The 21,177-nt window shown below is 41.8% G+C and overlaps 1 protein-coding gene across 2 annotated transcripts in view; it reads right to left on the reverse strand.

Annotated features, from left to right (window-relative positions):
* The window catches only part of LOC126284458 (midasin), a 481,989-nt gene that overhangs the window by 394,116 nt on the left and 66,696 nt on the right, over positions 1–21,177 (reverse strand). For both annotated transcript variants that reach the window (XM_049983379.1, XM_049983380.1), the window contains exons 14-15: positions 11,627–11,858; positions 11,237–11,453 (exon numbers count right to left, since the gene is read on the reverse strand). In XM_049983379.1, coding sequence (XP_049839336.1) covers positions 11,237–11,453; positions 11,627–11,858 — 449 coding nt within the window. The remainder of the gene's footprint in view (positions 1–11,236; positions 11,454–11,626; positions 11,859–21,177) is intronic.

Below are 21,177 nucleotides of genomic sequence, written 5' to 3' on the forward strand. Positions count from 1 at the left end.
ACACTAGATCGCGTGTTACACCAATACACCTTGTGTTAAAACACTGACAGTGTCTGCTCCATACGTACCTTTCTATTCTGTGAACTGCGAACTTTGTGGTTATGTTTTTACTGCTCGTAGATGTTCAATACTAAACTACTGTAGCAGTATGTGGATGTTTGCCTGCACACTATTAATGAGGTTTATCGAAAGTTAAACAATAGTGCACTGGCCATATAACTGTGTATTATTAGGGGGTTGTGAATAGTGAAATTAAAGTACTGTGAAATGCAACTATGCCCCTGTTGGCTACCTTATTTACAGTAGTCAGTGTCAAAATCCATAACCCATTTTTCAGCCGGTGTAGAAATGCAGTACGATGATGCCAAGGACATCAAACAAATGAATAAATAAATAAAGCACGCAGAACTGCTACATAGTGATGCAGCCACTGGTATCAACAGTGTTATGTTCAGCCACAAGTTGTGCCACAGGGTGGTCTACTTTGTTCTTGGCCACAAATTAGTGGTGGTCTTTCATCCTGGTGGACAGCTGGTTGGTAGTCATACCAATACTAAAAAACTGTGCAACAATTGTAGCAGAGCTGATAAATGACAAGGCTGCTTTCACATGTGGCCCGGCCCCTGATGGGATGGGGTAGGACAGGACAGGACCGGACAGGAATAGGAAATGCTGGGTGGGTGGATTGGCCAGGTTTTGCACCTGGGTCTTCCACAGGGATATGACCCTTGTGGCAAGGGTTTCAGATTGGGAGTGCAATAGGAATGGACTAGGATGTTGTGGAGATTGGGTGGGCAACAGAACACCACTTTTGGAGTGGTGGGAAGTATCTCGGATAGGATGTCCCTCATTTAAGGGCACGATTATACGTAATCAAAGCCCTAGCGAAAGAGTGGGTCAGTTGTTCCAGTCCGAGATGGTACTAGGTGACAAAGGGGACAATGCTCTGTGGCTTGTTTCTGGAGGTGGTGGGAGGATTGGGGTTGCAGGGGGAAATGGTACGGGAGTGGGATAGTGCCCGTCTGACAAGGCCTCTGTGAGAACATCGGCATACAGAGCAAGAGAGTTCTTGTCAGTGCACATATCTCGGCCCTATGGGAGTGATTTTTTTGTGTGAAACAGATGACAGCCACTAAAACACAAGTACAGTTGGTGGTTTAATGTGGACAGAGGTGTGTATAGAACCATCAGGGAGGAGATGGTCAACGTCTAGGAAGACGACACACTGGTTTGAGGAGTACCAGGTGAAGCAGATGGAAGAAAAGGTGTTGAGGTTGTGAAGGAATGAAGATACTGCGTCTTGGCCCTGAGTACAGATCATGAGGATACCCATCAATGGACCTGAATCGAGCTAGGGATTTGGTGTTTGGGAGGCTAGGAAGGTTTCCTCTAGACAGCCCATAAACGTGTTGGCACAGGAAGCTGTCATGCAGGTGCCCATGGCTGTGCTGTGTGTTTCTTTCTATCTGTCTCCTATCCAAGAAGTAGTTGCGTTTTAGGATACAGTTAGTAAGATGCTTGAGGAAGGAGGTTGTGGGTCTGGAGTCTGAAGGACATTGAAGAAGGTAGTGTTCAACAGCAGTAATACTATGGGCATGAGGGATGTTGGTTTCTTGGGAGGTGGCATCAACAGTGATGAGGATGGTTAGGTGAGAGGAGGATGGGGGTGGGTGTGAGGATCATGGCTGGACGGTGGTATGAACTGAGAGAGTCAGAGATCGATGTTGGTAATAGGTTGGTTTTGCTTGGAGGGATTGGCTGTATGAAGTACTTCCATTGCAGGGATTGCGAGAAGGAGAGTAGGCCTTTAACAAGTACAAATTGTTTAAATTTGACTGTAGGGCAAAAGGGCTAAAGGAGATGCTTTTGGATAGGACTGAAATTTCTGTGGAACTGAGGTTTTTGTTGCCTAGGTTAACAACAGTGTTAAGGGAATGTTTCAGTTCTAGAATTAGTGCAGTGTTGGTAGGGAGTTTTGGGGATGTGGCAAGTTGAAAGGGTCAGCTAAGCACAGCTTAGGTGCTGTAAGGGGTGGCCGAGGAGGAACACTGCGGGTAGGATAGGTATAGGGGTTGGATACCAGTGCCCTGAGGTGGCAGTAGGATGTCAGCGATAGAACCGAGTACCACCCCAGACTTGAACAACTGACCCACATCCTTCACCAGGGCTTTGATTACCTATAATGATGAACTGAAATGAGGGACATCTAACCCAAAATACTTCCCACCCTTCCTGAAGGTTGTTATGACCCCCCCCCCCCAACCTTCACATCATCTTAGCCTATCCCTAGCCACTCCCAATCCCAAACCCTTGCCACAAGCATCATATCGTTATGACAGACCCAGGTGAAAGACCAGCCCAATACACCCACTCAGCACTTTCTATTCCATTCCGGTCATAGGTCTTTCCTATCGCATCAGCGGTCGGCCAACCTGTGAAAGCAGCCATGTCATTTACCAGTTCTGCTGAAATCGCTGCACAGTATTTTATAATGGTTATGACTACCAACCAGCTGTCCAGTAAGATGAATGGCCACTGCCAAACTGTGGCCAAGAGCAAGAGATGAAGCTGAACACAACATGCTTGTTTCAATTGCTGCTTCATTACTCAAACCATCAGAATCCTTCCCTCCAGCACCAGCTTTTCTTATTTACACTTGGGATTTATCCATACAACACAGTCCCCTCTCCCGTTATTATCCCAGCCTCAACCTACAGGAACATAGTGTCCCCACATCCTCCACCCAGCAGTTTCCACCCCCTTTGCCCCATCATCTACTCCCCATTCTCATCTCCCACCCTTTACTTGCCACCATCTGCCAATGCATCTGCCCATTTTTCCCTGATCTTCTCCTTTTTCCCTGCCTCCGTGCCCCACAATCTCCTGATACTGTGCCTGTATGCATTCTAGTCCCTGCACACTCCACCAGCCAGCATTCCTCTCTTCCCTCACCCATACGCTACCATCCCTTCCCCTGCCTACCCCCTCCAGAATGATGCTTCCACCCCACATGATAGTTGCATTCTGGCCCAAGATGCCACCGTTGGCAGTCACTTCTGTGTGAGGTGTGCATGTTTGTGTGTGTGAATGGTGTGTGTTTCTCTTTTGCTGATGAAGGCTGTGGCTGACAGCTTTGTGTAAGTATCTCTGAATTTTGTCTCTCTGCAACTTAAATTGTCATGTTTACACTAAGTAGCAATCTATCTTTTCCTACCTGAAGTTTCCATTGTTTGAAAATTCCATTATATAATGTCTGTGTAGGCAGGTTGACACATTATTTCAAATCTGGAATAGCATTTCTTGAACCCACACCAAACACAGCTAATCATCTGCCCTGATTCTACGATCAAGATCTGGTGGCACTTACACATCCTTTTAATTGTATTTCCTAAGCAGCTAGTGAGGCAATAGTACGATACATACTCATTCATGTTTGTTCTACACAAGGCTTAATTGATGGGATTAAAATAACTTTCTCCCACAGCAAAATTGCCCTGCTGCTCGTATTTTTTATAACATTAGAGGAAGGTTCCTCAGTGTTCCCAACAAGGTATCACAACACGTGTTAAGGGATTTTGTAGTGACTTTGTGCCATGTCGTCCAGCCGAAAAAGCCAAACCTCACTCACACAAAGAGAAATTTCCATTTACTTCTCCACCCCCCTCACAAGGCTCCCATTTATCATCATAACACTGATAATTTGGTTTATCTGTCTTCCTAACCCTTCTTACGACTTTACGAACTTGTATTGATTTAATGGAATGGTTTATGGTATTCAGGAGTTGATGTTACATTCTCTTCTTCCTCTTCTTGGTAATCCTGTCACATTTTTCCATCACTATATGAAAAGTTGCAAGCCTCTATGCAATAGGTTTGCTCTTTAGGTTTTTGAGAGCTACCTTCTTGTCCATAATTGTGCAGTGGCATTCATCATTGCACCAGCAGGGGAAAGGCTGTCTTCTTAATCTGCATGAAAACTCTAAGGTACATTGTAGAGCACGTAAGTAATATCATTCGCCAGCTCCTGGGTGCTGTCACTATGTTCTAGCACAGGAAATTGTCTGTATAGCACCCAATCTGTCTTAATACAGCATCCAACTTTGTAGCTTTAATTAGCGCACTGCTACGTCTGGCATGTTTCCTCCGTCTGGAGGTGGTCATTTGAGTTTAGATCACTGACAACTTCCCAAGAAATAGTCTGCAAGAGTCAAAGTCCATTCTGAGAGAGAGGTGCCAAGGAACAAACCTACTGCTTTGTTGAAATGCATTCTCTGCTCTATGTTCAAAAACCACACTTTTTGCTGAGACTAACTACATAAATGGAATAAACAAATGTTTTAAAAATATACATATACAAAAATTCTATGCTAAAAGGTTGTCGCAAATTTAATTGTTTCCATTTTTTCTAAAATTTGGTACATTCTTTTTATCTGATATGCAACAAATGCTCTAAAGTATCATAAAAATGTTTAACAAAAGTATCATTCAGGCCCTGAAAAGGCCTTTTCTTCGAGTGGTGACGCAACAATACTTCCTTTGTAAGAACAGCATTAATAGGCAGACAGCACAAATATCCACATTCAAACAGTGCAGTACCCACACAGCATAACTGGAAAGACAACTTTCATACAACTATAAGCCTATATACAACAAATTGGAAATCCGAATACTTGTGATGAAACACACTGTCAGTTGTAATTATGATTCTTATAAATTATAATGATGCAATGTGCCTAACATACCATAAAATACTGCCATATTTAATAAAATCTGGATAATGGGGTAATGAAGAAAGGAAAAATTAAGAGCATAGTAGCTCTAACTAATATTAACATTAATGCAGCGTGTCCAGGCTACAGGTACACACATACTTATAATGAAAAAACTCGACATTTTACGTTGCTGGGTAAATATGCAATCGACAGAGACACTCTGTAAGATGTGATCCTCCTCATTTCGTGAATAGCACTGAGTCGTAAAGCGCACACATACAAATATTTACTATGCAGCTGGCAGACATGCTTCTAACAGCCAACATTTGGATACCACAACGAAAGTTGCAGTGTGTGCTATCGTTAGCAGAGTTAAAATCTGTAGCAAATGTTCAGCGGTGGGCAAGAAGATAATGAAAAATGGATCTTTCCACACACAAATCCACTTACCAGTGGGACAGAACTCTTTGAGAAATCGGAAATTTGATTTCAAATGATGGAAAACATCCTAAACGCATGTTAATGAAGCGACCAAGAAATGGGTGTCCAAAGCGTTCGCCAGAAGCCCACATAAAGCCATCTGAAAAGCTAGTAGGGAACTAGGAGTCCCCCATTCGATAGTGCACGACACTGCGCACAAATGTCTCTGGCTGCATGCTTACAAACTCCAACTTTTTCATCACATTAAGCCTGGGGATCACCACAGACAATGTGATTTTTTTGCCGAAATGTTACATCATTCCACATATGTAGTAGCAAAGTTAACTGACATAAATGTCAAACAGATGGAAGTGAGGCTCTAGAAAAAGTGATTTTGTGCGAAATGGGCATACCAAAAGTTAATGTGTGGTTAGGATTTCATAAACATAGGATAATTGGTCCGTTTCTCACACCTATCTTCACATTTCGCCAAACTATGCAGTTCCACAGATGCCTGCCAACACCATTTTCCAGCAGGATTGTACTACCACCATTAAAATTAAACAGAAACTACTTTTGGATAATGCACAAAATGAGGATGTCAAAGGCAGAGTGCAGCTATAAACAGTCCCAGGAGAACTGAAAAAGCAACTGTTGAAAATAAAGATAGGAGAGACTTGTCCACAGCTTTTGATGGAAGCTGGCAGAAGAGAGGCCACACATCTCTGAACGGTGTAGTAACAGCTCTAAGTGTGGACACTGGTAAGGTAGTTGATGTGGCAATACTTTCCAAGCATTGCAGATGCAAGGAGAAAATTAAAAAATAAACAAGAGGAGTACATGACAAATTACTATGGGTCAAGTGGTGGTATGGAAGTTGCTGGCGTAAGAAGTATTTATCAACGCTCAGTAAAATGGTACAACGCTAAATACATACATTATCTTGGAGATGGCGACTCAAAGGCTTTCAAAGAAACTGAGGAACTGAGACCCTATGGTAACGATGTGAAAATTTCCAAACTGGAGTGTGTTGGCCATGTTCAGAAAAGGATGGGATCAAGACTTTCGACGGCTCAAGGCTAGCATGAAAGGCAAGAAATTGAGCAATGGAAAAACTTTAGATGGGAAAAATAAGACTGACAGATGCTACAATAGACCATATTCAGAAGTGCTATGGTCTAGCAATAAGACAGAATACAGCAGATGCAGAATTAATAAGAAGAGCTGCCTGGGCTCTGTTTTTTCATACAGCTTCAAACAATGAGAATCCATAACATGAGCTATGTCCAAAAGGAGACGATAGTTGGTGCAAGTACAACAGAGGCAAAGTAACTAAGAAACAATACAATCACTCTCATCACCTGCCACCTGCCATAATGGATGAAATAAAACCAATATTCCGAGACCTCACAGATATTAGTCTACTAAAGAAATGTCTTCATGGCCGGACTCAAAATCCAAATGAGTGTGTGAACCATGTGATATGGAATAGACTATCTAAAACTGTGTTTGTGGGTATAAACACACTTCACTTTGGCATTTATGATGCTGTTTCATCATTCAATCAAGGCAACATAAAGTGCAAAGTTCTGCAGAAGTTGGGGCTCTGTGTAGGACTACGAACTGCCGCAGCTATGCTTTGTTTGGACAAGGAACGGCTCAGGTCTTCAGATAATGCCATAAAAGTATATTCAAAGATGGCTAGACAGCATAGCAGAGCCATCAAGAGGAAGCTGTTGGACAATTCTGATGATACAAGCTATGGAGCAGACTTGTATTGAAGTAAAAACTTTGAAGCTAATTTCGCGTAACTTTAGTTTTTTTGTGAATAAGGTACACTTTCTCAGGGCCTATTTATAGTAGAAAGATGAAATTTTCTGTAGTTGTTCCTTAAGACCTTATAATATATCTGAATTAAAAGATATGTGGAATTATTTTGTATTAATGGATGTAAATTTTAAAATACTTGTTAAAATGTATAACTTTTTTTAACATTTACAAAAAATAAAATATCTGAAAAACTATACTTTATTTTTTTTCAAAATTAATAATTCAGCATAAAAGCAGAACATATCTCTGCATTCTGTGAAAAAATCAAGAGTATCATCCAAATAACAAATGACAAAATGTTCCTAACTCTTAGCTCAATTTAACATTGTAAGCATAGGGAGTTCCATATACCCTTAATAACGAGCATCAAAACTGACAGGGATTAGTGAACACAGGGTTGTCATAGCGAGATTGAATATTGTAATCCCCAAATCCTCGAAAAGTAAGTGAAAAATATACCTATTCAAAAAATCAAATAAAAATTCACTTGACACCTTCCTGAGAGACAATCTCCACTCATTCCAAATTAATGATATAAGTGTACACCAAGTATGGCTTAAATTCAAAGAAATAGCATTGGCAGCAATTGGGAGATTTAGACCAAATAAAATAACAAACAACGGAGCTAATTCTCCTTGGTACACAAAACATGTTGGAACACTGTTGCAGAAACAACAAAACAAACATGCCGAATTTAAACAGACGCAAAATCCCAAAGATTGGCGTTCTTTTACGAAGCTCGAAATTTAACACAGACTTCAATGTGAGAAAACCTGGCAGAAAATCCAAAGAGATTCTGGTCGTGTGTGAAGTATCTTAGCAGCAAGACACAATCAATGCCTTCTCTGTGTGATAGCAATGGAGATACTATTGAAGACAGTGCTGCCAAAGCAGAGTTACTAAACACAGCCTTCCGAAATGCCTTCGCAAAAGACGACGAAGTAAATATTCCAGAATTTGAATTGAGAATAGAGTAGTGAAGTAACTTAAATCACTTAATAAAAGCAAGTCTTCTGGTCCAGACTGTATACCAGTTAGGTTCCTTTCCGAGTATGCTGATGCATTATCTCCATACTTACCAATCATATACAACCATTCGCTCGACGAAAGAACCGTACCCAAAGACTGGGAAATTGCACAGGTCACACCAATATTCAAGAAAGGTAGGAGGAGTAATCCACTAATTACAGGCCCATATCGTTAACGTCGATATGCAGCAGGATTTTGGATCATACATTGTGTTCGAACATTATGAATTACCTCGAAGAAAAAGGTCTATTGACACACAGGCAACATGGGTTTAGAAAACATCGTTCCTGTGAAACATAACTAGCTCTTTATTCACATGAAGTGCCGAGTGCTATTGACAAGGGATTTCAGATCTATTCTGTATTTCTGGATTTCCGAAAGGCTTTTGACACTGTACCACACAAGCAGCTCGTACTGAAATTGCATGCTTATGGAATATCGTCTCAGTTATGTGGACTGGATTTGTGATTTCCTGTCACAGAGGTCACAGTTCGTAGTAATTGACGGAAAGTCATCGAGTAAAACAGAAGTGATTTCTGGCGTTCCTCAAGGCAGAGTTATAGGCCTTTTGCTGTTTTTCGTCTATATAAACAATTTGGGAGACAATCTGAGCAGCTGTCTTCAGTTGTTTGCAGATGACACTGTCGTTTATCGACTAATAAAGTCATCAGAAGATCAAAACAAATTGCAAAACGATTTAGGAAAGATATCTGAATGGTGCAAAAAGTGGCAGTTGACCCTAAATAACGAAAAGTGTGAGGTCATCCACATGAGTGCTAAAAGCAACTATACAATTACAAACAACTTAAACTGGAAGGAAGGCTAACCAAGGACTTCGTTTTATTGCCAGGACACTTAGAAAATGTCACAGACCTAATAAGGAGACTGCCTACACTACGCTTGTCCGTCCTCTTTTAGAATACTGTTGCGCGGTGTGGGATCCTCACCAGATAGGACTGACGGAGTACAGCAAAAAAGTTCAAAGAAAGGCAGCACATTTTGTATTATCGCGAAATATGGGAGAGAGTGTCACAGAAATTATACAGGATTTGGGCTGGACATCATTAAAAGAAAGGCATTTTTCATTGCGACGGAATCTTCTCACGAAATTCCAATCGCCAACTTTCTCAGAATGTGAAAATATTTTTTTGACACCGACCTACATAGGGAGGAACAATCACCACGATAAAATAAGGAAAATCAGAGCTTGTACGGAAAGATATACGTGTTCATTCTTTCCGCGTGCTATACGAGATTGGAATAAGAGAGAATTGTGAACGTGGTACGATGACCACTGTGCCAGGCACTCAAATGTGATTTGTAGAGTATCCATGTAGATGTAGATGTACATACTAGCCAAGCCTGCAGGTGTTGCTGTTGGGTTTGACCATGAATGGCATATATTCAATGCCCTCAACACATTGCACATGTCAGTCGTGGTCAGAACAATGTTCTGTTTAGTTGTGAGTGCATTATGTCGAAGCATAGCGAATTTTATTGTCGGTGCTCGTATGATGGGTACTTCCGTGAACAAGGTAGCCAAAGTGTTTGGTGTTTCAAGAACACCGTACTGATGATTTATACTGCATACAGGGAAGTGGAAAAATCATTATCCACTAACTAACAATACAAGTGGAAGTGTATGTTGAGTGATCACAAAAGCTGGTCACTGAAGAGGACCATGGCAAAAAAATAAGACGACGACAGCTGCAAAAGTCATTGCAGAACCGAATGTCGCACTCGTGAACCCTGCCAGCACCAGAACAACGCAAAGGGAGTTCCATAAGCTGGGAAATGCAGGGCCAGCTGGAAGTCCAAAACCCAAAGTTAGTGATGCAAATGCCATTACCAGGAAAATGTGGTGCCGAACCAATGAAATGTGGATGGTGGGGCAATGGAAGCACTTTATTCAGTATAATGAGTCTTGTCTGACACCGTTTCCAACTTCTGGCTAAGTTTACGTCCCAAGAATGAAACGTAGTGTAGCTTCAGTGATGACACGAGCAGTCATGTCACGGTATTCCATGTGTCCCAAAGTTACTCTGCGACTTGCATTACTACCGTGGATTATATGAGCATTTTGGATGATTAGGTCCTTCCCGAGGTATTATATTTGTTCCCCCATGGTGATACTGTGTTCCAGGACACCCCCGTCCATGCTGTTGCATTGTCCAGGACTGTTTTGTGAGCACAAGGACAAACTGTCACATCTCCCTGCCACCACAGTCACCAGATCTCTACATTATAGAGCCGCTGTGGCCTACTTTGGAAAGAAGGATGTGTGGTTGCTATCAACCTTTATCGTCATTACCTTTCCTGAGCTTGCCCCTATTCTGTGAGAAGAATGGTACAAGATTCGCTCAAAAAACATACTGGACCCATAGTTATCCATTCTGAGATAAGTAGGTGGTTTTTTGAATGCCAACAGTTTTCCTACACTGTATTACTGTGCTGCGTTTTAGTGTTTCCATATTTTTGTCCACCCCATGTAGTTCCAGTATATGGTGACCCAGACGGAAGCAGCATGTGATGACAAAGAAGATACCATAAAACTCAAGTGGCATGTACAAATTCATCCGTAAAAAGGTTAGGTACAACATGTACTTAATAAAATGTCCCACAAGTATAACAACTCCTCCTCTCCTAAAACAAATCTATTATGGCTTTATCTATTCACTTTTGCAATAGGGGGCTGAAACTGGAGATGGGCAATCCACAGTCTACATTGATTCAGTATTCCAGCTTCATAAGGGAGCAAATAGAATAAATACTAATACAAATAAATGTCAATCCTGTAGTGACTATTTCATCAAGTACAATTAACTGATTGTGCCCCTAATACAATTACATTTGTAGAAGATAATGTAGAAATTTGCATCATAAAGAGAGACATTCATCATTACAATACACAAATCAGACGTGATCATCATACATTATGAAGAAATAAGAGAGCCACAGGTCACAGTCCACTTTCTGCTGGAAGACAATTCTGTAACAAGTTGCCAATGATGTAATGCAACTCCATGGAAATCCTTTGAAGGGCAAGTTGAAAGACTGTTAATTATAATTGTTATTGTTATTGTTATCACTACTACTATTAATAATAATAATAATATTATCATCATCATCATCATCATCATCATCATGTCATCAATTCATAGGTTTTTGTGCAGCAGGGGAAAAATTTTGACTCTTCAAGAGATATAAAATTTAAGTTTTACCTGAATGAAGTGCCAAAGTTTTACCTGTTACGTAAGCCAGCAGGCAGTTCCTTCTTGCCGACATCTGTAGCAGGATTCATACAAGCAAAGAGACGAAAGTCCTTGTGCCTTGGAACAGGTTGCTCATCACCTCGTTCCAATAAGCGGAGGCTACCCACAGCTCCATCTTCCAATAGCCCTGACAAGCATTCCAACGTTTCTGGTGGTGCCAAGTTGATTTCATCAAGGAGCACCCATTTTCCTATTCATATCAAGATATAAGTAATACACAAATAAAACCACAAAAATCAGGTATTTCTCACTTATGTAGCTGAATGAAGATTTGCATTGGTCACTGGCTGGCAAAGTTCAACTCAAATATGATATTCCTCTCTCCTCCCAACCTCTATGGAAGGTAAGGTTAAGGGAACTCACCTTCACGGACAGCTCTGACAAGACTTCCCTCGATAAAAGTGAAGGCCATAGCATTAGAGGAAATCTGCTTCTCTAACCTTGACAAATCACCACTTAACTGTTTCCAGTTTGAAATCATACTGGTAATTTCTTCACTGGGGTTAGACTTCTTACGTAACTTCTTCAAGACAGAAGACGTTTTACGCTTCATCATAAGGAGTACTATTTTCCAGTTTCGGCTATGATACTCTCTCTGTGAAAGCAAAGTAAAATCATGAGAGACGATTGATATATATAATAATGCAGAAATACTGAAGCAGTGGACGAAACGTGAAACTGACGGGAGGTGAGTTAAAGTAATTACAATTATTATTTTATTTTATTTTCTATTATTTGCCACGAATGCACAATATCACTGGTTTCAGCTAGTTATTAAATTGTAGTATCAGATATTCTCTCTCTCTCTCTCTCTCTCTCTCTCTCTCTCTCTCTCTCTCTCTCTCTCTCTCTCTCTCCCCCATTACAAAATAGGCCAACGTCCATTAAAATAATGGACATTATTATTATTATTATATTATTATGCTCTGACACTTGATTTACCATCATTTGTGCTCTTGGTTCCCAATACAACATTGTTAAGCCTGAATAACAGCCAATTTTTTGCACTATGATGTGGTTCATGGTGTGGGTTCCTGTAGTCATGTCCTAGTTCATGAACCACGGGCAACGTATGATTGGCCAAGTAAGTGGTCCCGACAGTCAGGATACCAGTTACTTTGGAATAAGGCTGGGCATCTCGTACATATTCTGAGCCGTGGCCACCTTTGTGCTCATACGGCAAAGACTACCAAATCCACTGGTTAGTCCCTCAACCATTAGGGGTAAAACCCAATGGGACTCGGGGCAAGTAAGGCTAGCAACCTGCTTCCCCGGTACTTTAAATATGATGCTGGCAACAATCAGAGCAAAATGCCTCGTATCTTTGGAGGTGACGGAGTCCCACCTCTAATTGACAAACCAGGGACTCCTAAGATACGACTTGGCAAACAAATGGTAATGAGATGGGGAGCTATTAATATCAATGAGGGCTACTCTGGGAAGAAGGTAGAGCTGGCAGAGGCTGCAAGTAAGATGGCGCTGGACGTTTTGGCTGTTAGTAACATTCGGGTAAGGGGTGAGAAAGAAGAGGAAGTGGGAGAATACAAGGTCTACCTGTCAGGAGTCACAGCAGGAATAGCACAATGGGGTGTAGGGCTTTACATGAGGAAAGAAATGGAACCCAGCGTAGTGGCAATAAGGTATGTAAATGAACAACTGATGTGGATACATTTGACAGTGTCTAGCAAGAAAATTAGGATTGTGTCAGTATATTCACATTGTGAAGGGACAGATCAAGATAAGATGGATGGTTTTTATGAGGCACTCAGTGATGTAGTTGTTAGAGTAAAGGACAAGGACAGTGTTCTGCTCATGGGTGATTTTAACGCCAGGATTGGAAATCGAACAGAAGGGTATGAAAAGGTTATGGGTAAATTTGGAGAGGATATGGAGGCCAACAGGAACGGGAAACAACTCTTGGATTTCTGTGCCAGTATGGGCTTAGTAATCACAAACTCCTTTTTTAAACATAAGAACATTCACCGGTATACTTGGGAAGGCAGGGGAACCAGATCTGTCATTGACTATATAACAACAGATCAGGAATTCAGGAAGGCTGTGAGGGACACACGTGTATTCAGGGGATTCTTTGATGACACTGATTATTATTTAATCTGCAGTAAAATTGGTATTGTGAGGCTGAAAGTGCAGGACGTCAGGTCCATATGTAGGAGGATAAGAGTGGAGAAACTTCAGGATAAGGAAATCAGGCACAAGTACATAATAGCGATCTCAGAAAGGTACCAGTTAGTTGAGTGTAGTCAATTACAGTCAATGGAAAAGGAATGGACAAGGTACAGGGACACACTACTAGAAGTGGCTAAGGAATGTCTTGGATCAGTAGTGTGTAAAAGTAGGATGAAGCAAACAGCTTGGTGGAATGACACAGTCAAGGCAGCCTGTAAAAGGAAAAAGAAGGCGTATCAAAAATGGGTACATACTAGAACACAGGTAGACAGAGAAAGTTATGTTGAAGAAAGAAACAAAGCCAAACAGATAATTGCAGCATCCAAGAAGAAATCTTGAGAAGACTTTAGAAATAGGTTGGAGACTATGGGTCAAGCTGCTGGAAAACCATTCTGGAGTATAATTAGCAGTCTTCGAAAGGGAGGTAAGAAGGAAATGACAAGTATTTTGGACAGGTCACGAAAACTGCTGGTGAATGGCCTGGGAGTTGGGACAGGTTCCATCAGACCGGACAAAAGCAGTAATCACACCAATCTTTAAACATGGAAACAGTAAAGATTGTAACAACTACAGAGGTACCTCTTTAATCAGCGTTGTGGGTAAAATCTTCTGAGGTATTGTTGAAAGGAAAGTGCGACTACTAGTTGAGGACAAATTGGATGAAAATCAGTGTGGGTTTAGCCCTCTTGGAGGTTGTCAGGACCAGATCTTTAGCTTACGGCAAATAATGGAGAAGTGTTATGAGTGGAACAGGGAATTGTATCTATGCTTTATAGATCTAGAAAAGGCTTATGACTGGGTTCCTAGGAGGAAGTTATTGTCTGTTCTACGAGATTATGGAATAGGAGGCAAACTTTTGCAAGCAATTAAAGGTCTTTACATGGAGAGTCAGGCAGCAGTTAGAGTTGACGGTAAACTGAGTTCATGGTTCAGAGTAGATTCAGGGGTAAGACAAGGTTGCAACCTGTCTCCACTGTTGTTCATATTACTTATGGACCATATGCTGAAAACAATAGACTATCTGGGTGAGATTAAGATACATGAAAACAAAATAAGCAGTCTTGCATATGCGGACGACTTAGTTGTGATGGCAGATTTGATTGAAAGTTTGCAAAGTAATATTTCAGAGCTAGATCAGAAATGTTAGGACTATGGTATGAAGATTAGCATCCACAAAACGAAAGTAATGTCAGTGGGAAAGAAATATAAACGGATTGAGTGCCAAATAGGAGGAACAAAGTTAGAACAGGTGGACGGTTTCAAGTACTTAGGATGCATATTCTCACAGGATGGCAACATAGTGCAAGAACTGGAAGCGAGGTGTATCAAAGCTAATGCAGTGAGCGCTCAGCTACGATCTACTCTCTTCTGCAGGAAGGAAGTCAGTACCAAGACTAAGTTACATCTACATCTACATCTACATGACTACTCTGCAATTCACATTTAAGTGCTTGGCAGAGGGTTCATCGAACCACAATCATACTATCTCTCTACTATTCCACTCCCGAACAGCGAGCGGGAAAAACGAACACCTAAACCTTTCTGTTCGAGCTCTGATTTCTCTTATTTTATTTTGATGATCATTCCTACCTATGTAGGTTGGGCTCAACAAAATATTTTCGCATTCGGAAGAGAATGTTGGTGACTGAAATTTCGTAAAAAGCTCTCGCCGCGACGAAAAACGTCTATGCTGTAATGACTTCCATCCCAACTTGTGTATCATATCTGCCACACTCTCTCCCCTATAACGCGATAATATAAAACGAGCTGCCCTTCTTTGCACCCTCTCGATGTCCTCCGTCAATCCCATCTGGTAAGGATCCCACACCGCGCAGCAATATTCTAACAGAGGACGAACGAGTGTAGTGTAAGCTGTCTCTTTAGTGGACTTGTTGCATCTTCTAAGTGTCCTGCCAATGAAACGCAACCTTTGGCTCGCCTTCCCGACAATATTATCTATGTGGTCCTTCCAACTGAAGTTGTTCGTAATTTTAACACCCAGGTACTTAGTTGAATTGACAGCCTTGAGAATTGTACTATTTATCGAGTAATCGAATTCCAACGGATTTCTTTTCGAACTCATGTGGATCATCTCACACTTTTCGTTATTTAGCGTCAACTGCCACCTGACACACCATACAGCAATCTTTTCTAAATCGCTTTGCAGCTGATACTGGTCTTCGGATGACCTTACTAGACGGTAAATTACAGCATCATCTGCGAACAACCTAAGAGAACTGCTCAGATTGTCACCCAGGTCATTTATATAGATCAGGAACAGTAGAGGTCCCAGGACGCTTCCCTTGGGAACACCTGATATCACTTCAGTTTTACTCGATGATTTTCCGTCTATTACTACGAACTGCGACCTTCCTGACAGGAAATCACGAATCCAGTCGCACAACTGAGACGATACCCCATAGGCCCGCAGCTTGATTAGAAGTCGCTTGTGAGGAACGGTGTCAAAAGCTTTCCGGAAATCTAGAAATACGGAATCAACTTGAGATCCCCTCTCGATAGCGGCCATTACTTCGTGCGAATAAAGAGCTAGCTGCGTTGCACAAGAGCGATGTTTTCTGAAGCCATGCTGATTACGTGTCAATAGATCGTTCCCTTCGAGGTGATTCATAATGTTTGAATACAGTATATGCTCCAAAACCCTACTGCAAACCGACGTCAATGATATAGGTCTGTAGTTAAATGGATTACTCCTACTACCCTTCTTGAACACTGGTGCGACCTGCGCAATTTTCCAATCTGTAGGTACAGATCTATCGGTGAGCGAGCGGTTGTATATGAGTGCTAAGTAGGGAGCTATAGTATCAGCGTAATCTGAAAGGAACCTAATCGGTATACAATCTGGACCTGAAGACTTGCCCGTATCAAGCGATTTGAGTTGCTTCGCAACCCCTAAGGTATCTACTTCTAAGAAACTCATGCTAGCAGATGTTCGTGTTTCAAATTCTGGAATATTCCATTCGTCTTCCCTGGTGAAGGAATTTCGGAAAACTGCGTTCAATAACTCCGCTTTAGCGGCACAGTCGTCGATAACAGTACCATCGGCACTGCGCAGTGAAGGTATTGACTGCGTCTTGCCGCTTGTGTACTTTACATACGACCAGAATTTCTTCGGATTTTCTACCAAATTTCGAGACAATGTTTCGTTGTGGAACCTATTAAAGGCATCTCGCATCGAAGTACGTGCCAAATTTCGCGCGTCTGTAAATTTTAGCCCATCTTCAGGATTTCGCGTTCTTCTGAACTTCGCATGCTTTTTCCGTTGCCTCTGCAACAGCGTTCGGACCTTTTTTGTGTACCACGGGGGATCCGTTCCATCTCTTACCAATTTATGAGGTATGAATATCTCAATTGCTGTTGCTACTATATCTTTGAATTTGAGCCACATCTCGTCTACATTCGCATAGTCAGTTCGGAAGGAATGGAAATTGTCTTTTAGGAAGGCTTCTAGTGGCACTTTATCCGCTTTTTTAAATAAAATTATTTTGCATTTGTTTCTGATGGATTTGGAAGAAATGGTATTGAGCCTAGCTACAATGACCTTGTGATCACTAATCCCGGTATCAGTCATGATGCTCTCTATCAGCTCTGGATTATTTGTGGCCAAGAGGTCAAGTGTGTTTTCGCAACCATTTACAATTCTCGTGGGTTCGTGGACTAACTGCTCAAAATAATTTTTGGAGAATGCATTTAGGACAATCTCGGAAGACGTTTTCTGCCTACCACTGGTTTTGAACAAGTATTTTTGCCAACATACCGAGGGTAGGTTGAAGTCCCCACCAACTATAACCGTATGAGTGGGGTATTTATTTGTTACGAGACTCAAACTTTCTCTGAACTGTTCCGCAACTGTATCATCGGAGTCTGGGGGTCGGTAGAAGGAGCCAATTATTAACTTAATTCGGCTGTTAAGTATAACCTCCACCCACACCAATTCGCACGGAGTATCTACTTCGACTTCACTACAAGATAAACCACTACTGACAGAGACAAACACTCCACCACCAATTCTGCCTAATCTATCTTTCCTGAACACCGTCTGAGACTTCATAAAAATTTCTGCAGAACTTATTTCAGGCTTTAGCCAGCTTTCTGTACCTATAACGATATCAGCTTCTGTGCTTTCTATTAGCGCTTGAAGCTCAGGGACTTTTCCAGCGCAACTACAACAGTTTACAACTATAATTCCGACTGTTCCTTGATCCAAGCACGTCCTGTAATTGCCAAGCACCCTTTGACATTGCAGCCCATCCCGCACTTTCCCGAGGCCTTCTAACCTAAAAAACCGCCCAGTCCATGCCACACAGCCTCCGCTACCCGTGTAGCCGCCAGCTGAGTGTAGTGAACTCCTGACCTATTCAGCGGAACCCGAAACCCCACCACCCTATGGCGCAAGTCAAGGAATCTGCAGCCAATACGGTCGCAAAACCGTCTGAGCCTCTGATTCAGACCCTCCACCCGGCTCTGCACCAAAGGTCCGCAGTCGGTTCTGTCAACGATGCTGCAGATGGTGAGCTCTGCCTTCATCTCGTAAGCAAGACCGGCAGCCTTCACCAAATCAGATAGCCGCTGGAATCCAGAGAGAATTTCCTCAGATCCAAAGCGACACACGTCATTAGTGCCGACATGTGCCACCACCTGCAGCTGGCTGCACCCTGTGCTCTTCATGGCATCCGGAAGGACCCTTTCCACATCAGGAATGACTCCTCCCGGAATGCACACGGAGTGCACACTGGATTTCTTCCCCTCCTTAGCCGCCATATCCCTAAGGGGCCCCATTACGCGCCTAACATTGGAGCTCCCAACTACCAATAAGCCCACCCTCTGCGATTGCCCGGACCTTGAAGGCTGAGAATGATCCTCTGAAACAGGGCAGGCAGCTGCATCTGGCTCAGCCAGAGACAGTGCCTGAAACCGGTTTGTCAGACGCACCGGGGAGGCTTTCTGATCAGCCTCCGGGGACGCCTTTCGCTGCCTGCCACGCCTTGGAACGACCTCCCAATCAACCACAGGCGAGGGCTCAGCCCCACTGCGGGCAGCAACCGGGGCAACCAAAGCGGCAGACCGATCTGGGGACAGACGGGATGAGGTTGACATCCCTGTGATACCCGAGTCCGGCTCCCCACAGTGGTGCCCATTGGCAACAGCCTCAAGCTGCGCGACCGAAGTCAGCGCCGATTGCAGCTGTGAGCGAAGGGATGCCAAGTCAGCCCTCATCCGAACACAGCAATCGCAGTCCCTGTCCATTCTAATTGATGTTTAACAACAGTTACTGAAACACGAGTCCGTGCACCGTTCAGTCTTTCGACCAACTTTGTTGTATGGGAGCGAAAGTTGGGTGGATTCAGGTTACCTTTTCAACAAGGTTGAGGTTACGGATATTAAAGTAGCTAGGATGATTGCAGGTACTAGTAGATGGGAACAATGGCAGGAGGGCGTCCACAATGAGGAAATCAAAGAAAAACTGGGAATGAACTCTATAGATGTAGCAGTCAGGGAGAACAGGCTTAGATGGTGGGGTCATGTTACACGCATGGGAGAATCAAGGTTACTCAAGAGACTCGTGGGTTCAGCAGTAGAGGGTAGGAGGAGTCGGGGCAGACCAAGGAGAAGGTACCTGGATTCGGTTAAGAATGGTTTTGAAGTAATAGGTTTAACATCAGAAGAGGCACCAATGTTAGCACTGAATAGGGGATTGTGGAGGAATTGTATAAGGGGCTATGCTCCAGACTGAATGCTGAAAGGCATCATCAGTCTTAAATGATGATGATGATGATGATGATGATGATGATGATGATAAATGTTTTTTGTTCATGATCGAACCAACCGTTGGTGAGGGCAGAATGGAGATCTTGTGCAGTTAGGTGGCCAGTCAGTCATATCCAGTAGCCAAGTGGAATTTGGCTACTGCTTCTCCTCTTGGTCCACCAGGCACTACAATCATGCCATGATGTTCTTCTGGATCTTTTATTGGATCATTTTAATTCTTCATTAAATGTATTGTTAACAATGCACTCCAATGAAAAGAAATCATGTTAGTTTTCCCAATGTATTTCATCTTTCTGCCCTTTTTGGATAGAAAATCTGCTTTTTCATTACCATTTAAGCCACTGTAAGATGGTATCCACTTAATTGCAATTTGTCTTCTTCTGCTGCTGCAATTACTTTTTGGATATCTTAACTTGAACTATTTTTGGATGTTTTGTGTTTATAACTGTCAATATTTGCTGCTCTGGAATAACAATATATAACTGCTTTGTCGAATATGAGTAAATAGTTGTTTTGCTGACATACAACTATGGTGGTTCCAACTTCACCTTCTAACTTTGAGTGGTGTGGTCCTACAAATCAACAGAGAGAAAATTTTGCTGTACACTCCTATGCCAATGTTTTTCTTTCTTTTTCCATTAGTGAACCACCTGTGAAAACGTGGAGCCACTGAACTTGAGGGTATCTCAGTTTTACTGTTTCCAATGCTGTAGCTCTAATGATTAATTTATGTTTCATATTTTTTTAAATTATCAATTATGTCTTTCTGGTATTGCAACTGAGAAAGCAGAGTTGGAGAGAGTGGGAAAATACATTTTTTAACATCAACTCTTGGCAGCTGATATTGTATCTTATGTATTTTACATTTTGGATGAAGCTAGTTTGCATTTTCAATTTTCTACTATTATTGTTACATGACTTTTTTCTCTTTTAGAAATTTAATACGATTGGATAGATGAATTAGTTTTTCATACCTGACCAGTGCTAAAGTTTGAATACTTATTTAAAGAGGTTCTAACCCAGTTACAATGCTCAAGGTGTTGATTTTACTCCACCAGTTATAATTCTTAATGCTTGGGTCTGGACTTTCTCTAACCATCTGATATTTCTAGAAATAGCCACAGTGCTTCACTACTGTTAAAATTCATCTTATGTAGGTTTTGCAGGTGTGTTGAGCACTGCCCTTGAACATCCCCATTTACTATCTCCAACCTCTCTACTATGCTGAGTCTGCTATTTGCTTTATCAGCAGTTTTATTTATGTATGCCTCCAGTTTAATTTTTGATCTATATGTTCATTCTACTGCAGATCTTCCCCTCCAGTTTTTAAGAGTTATTTTTGGGTAAGAGTGACATAAAGAAAATATCTGATAGTAGGTTTTTCCAAATGCTTACTTCCGTAAGGTTTTCATGTGACTACCATTCAAGGTGATTTATGACTGTTTGGTAATGAAGTCAAAATAACCAGATCATCCACATATAGTGTGGTTTTTGTGTCTTACGCCATAGATATGTATCAACTAACGTAAGACTGGTCACAGTACCTTGAGGAGCTCCCTTGCATTTACCTTAATCACTTAACATGCTGTTCATCTACATCTACATGGACACACTGCTAATCACACTTAAGTGCCTGGCAGAGGGTTAATCGAACCGCTTTCACAATATTTCTCTATTATTCCAATATCGAACAGTGCACGTGGGGAGGCCCTCTAATTTCCTTATTTTATTACAATAATCATTTTTCCCTATGTAGGTCGTTGTCAACAAAATATTTTTGCATTTGGAGAAGAAAGTTGGTGATTGAAATTTCATGATAAGATTCCGCCGGAAAGAAAAATGCCTTTGTTTTAATGATGTCCACCCCAAATCTTGTCAGTGAAACTCTCTCCACTATTTCTCGATAATAAAAAACATGGCAGTCTTCTTTGGACTTTCTC

This window comes from Schistocerca gregaria, chromosome 8 (assembly GCF_023897955.1).
Source record: "Schistocerca gregaria isolate iqSchGreg1 chromosome 8, iqSchGreg1.2, whole genome shotgun sequence".
NCBI lineage: Eukaryota > Metazoa > Arthropoda > Insecta > Orthoptera > Acrididae > Schistocerca > Schistocerca gregaria.